Source organism: Echinococcus granulosus (assembly GCF_000524195.1).
Source record: "Echinococcus granulosus chromosome Unknown EG_S00210, whole genome shotgun sequence".
NCBI classification, from domain to species: Eukaryota; Metazoa; Platyhelminthes; class Cestoda; order Cyclophyllidea; family Taeniidae; genus Echinococcus; species Echinococcus granulosus.
In genome coordinates, this window is record NW_020170590.1 from 73,272 (window position 1) to 75,117 (window position 1,846).

Here is a 1,846-nt window from a genome sequence, read left to right on the forward strand (position 1 = left end):
CACTTGGGTGAAACAAGAAGGGAGAACGGTGTGATCTAGCCGGTAAAGTCACGAGTAAAAGAAATGGTGCTCAACTACATCATTTTTAATGAGAAAATTAACCTCGCAAATGAGAAGTGGACCCACATTCTCCCCTTTTCAGGGGAAAATCTAGCCATACCGCACCCATTGCGCCTCCAGATGAACGTGAGTTGTGAGGACTATACCACGAATGCTCACCCCTTTCTGGACACCCAGTACACACACCATCAAAACCACAGTAATTGCAATGCTTGATCATGTGCCACTGGTAGCTGCACAAGCAACTGGAGGTAAGCTTGCTTCAAGATCGCCAACCAGCAGCTGTATAATTTACAGAACCACTTCAGGCGCTGTTGGGCAATGCAGAATACCAAGTTGGTTTTAAGTGATAGCACTACTGGCATAAATCAAACACCTGGCAGTGTAATTCGACCCTGCCATCATGTTCTATGTGATTAACACAACGTGGAGCGTGATAACAAGAGCTGTAATGATGCAGGCGAAGACAGCGAGGAAAATGTTACTTGGAGGCATGAGGTGATAGAATGCAATCTCACACCACAAGTACCGTTCGTTTTTAGTGGCGCCACCATCACACCCAAACGAAGATGAAAGGTAGGTGTGTGTGCCAGACAGACGCATGTTGATTGGCTGAACAGAGCCACGCATTTGAAGTGCTTTCGTCAGCAGTCATCGCATTCAGATGTCAATGCGGTCGGTTAGGAAGGTAAACTCGATCACAAAGGAGGCACTACCAAATATTCACAAAATGTGAAGTTGAAGCATTTATTTTGGAGTAGAAGCAACACAAATTGTGTAAGCAAAGTCACAAGTGGATTTAGATTGGTGAGCATGAAGCTGTGAAATGTGAATTAGACAGATTTGCACAAAACTTGGAGTCACTAAACTCGGGAATTCGTAATTTTAATGCGGATGTCCAGACCTGACCCACCGAGAATTGATAGTCTGTTCGCACTTAGGTGACTGCACAAACGAGCATTCTTTGAAGTCTTCTTGCAGCCACTTTACTACTCATTCAGCCCTCCACATCCACCTCAACGCGCTGCTTTAATAATTCGTTCATCAATGACTTGGTATATGACTACAATGACCCCGAAGTGCACCCCAGTGGTTATCTCACTTTACACTTTTCTGTATGAACACCTCAGGATATTCAACAATGTGCCTGGTCATAGTGTTGTAGTGTGACTTACTCCATCCCCAACGATCTTCTCTCTACATACACGCAATCGTTTCAAAATACATGTTGTTTAGGTTACTCAGACTGACGCTTTTCACAGTTTCGCATTCCATGGACGAATATCGAATGGGTCTCAAACTGGGGTCTCCCACATAAATTACTCGTCATCATTAATGTTGAAGATAAGTTATGGGCTGTCCACAACAAGGTAGGCCAAGTAAAAATCTACGCCATGCTGATAGATCTTGGCGTCACTAGCACCATCTTTTAATTGCGCCATGAGGAATTTGCATCCATGTAAGAGTCCAACATTGAAGGTATCCTTTGCCTCATCATACAACCACCCCGCCATCAGTGAAATTTGAAGTCGGTATTGCAGTTGATTGTCAACTTCACGTCGTCTATCCCTGCTACCATCCCTACTTTAGATATGCACGTTAACCCAATGGACTTTTGATGATAGTTTCAGGAAATCATTGTTTATTTCACCAAAAGTAAGAATGCCTTGAATTATCTTTTGCTTCTAACTCCACTTGACCCCTTCCCCCTCCTCCACCTTCTCCTACGCCTTCCACTCCTTCCAATCTCATTACACACACACACACAGAGAGAGAGAGAGAGATC

General features: G+C 44.0%; 1 protein-coding gene across 1 annotated transcript in view; it reads right to left on the bottom strand. All coding sequences in view use genetic code 11, as the record gives it.

Annotated features, from left to right (window-relative positions):
• Positions 1-807: 807 nt before the first annotated feature.
• The window catches only part of EGR_10337 (hypothetical protein), a gene marked incomplete at both ends in the record, with an annotated part of 6,114 nt that continues 5,075 nt past the window's right edge, over positions 808-1,846 (bottom strand). The window contains one exon of the mRNA XM_024499586.1: positions 808-879. Coding sequence (XP_024346004.1) covers positions 808-879 — 72 coding nt within the window. The remainder of the gene's footprint in view (positions 880-1,846) is intronic.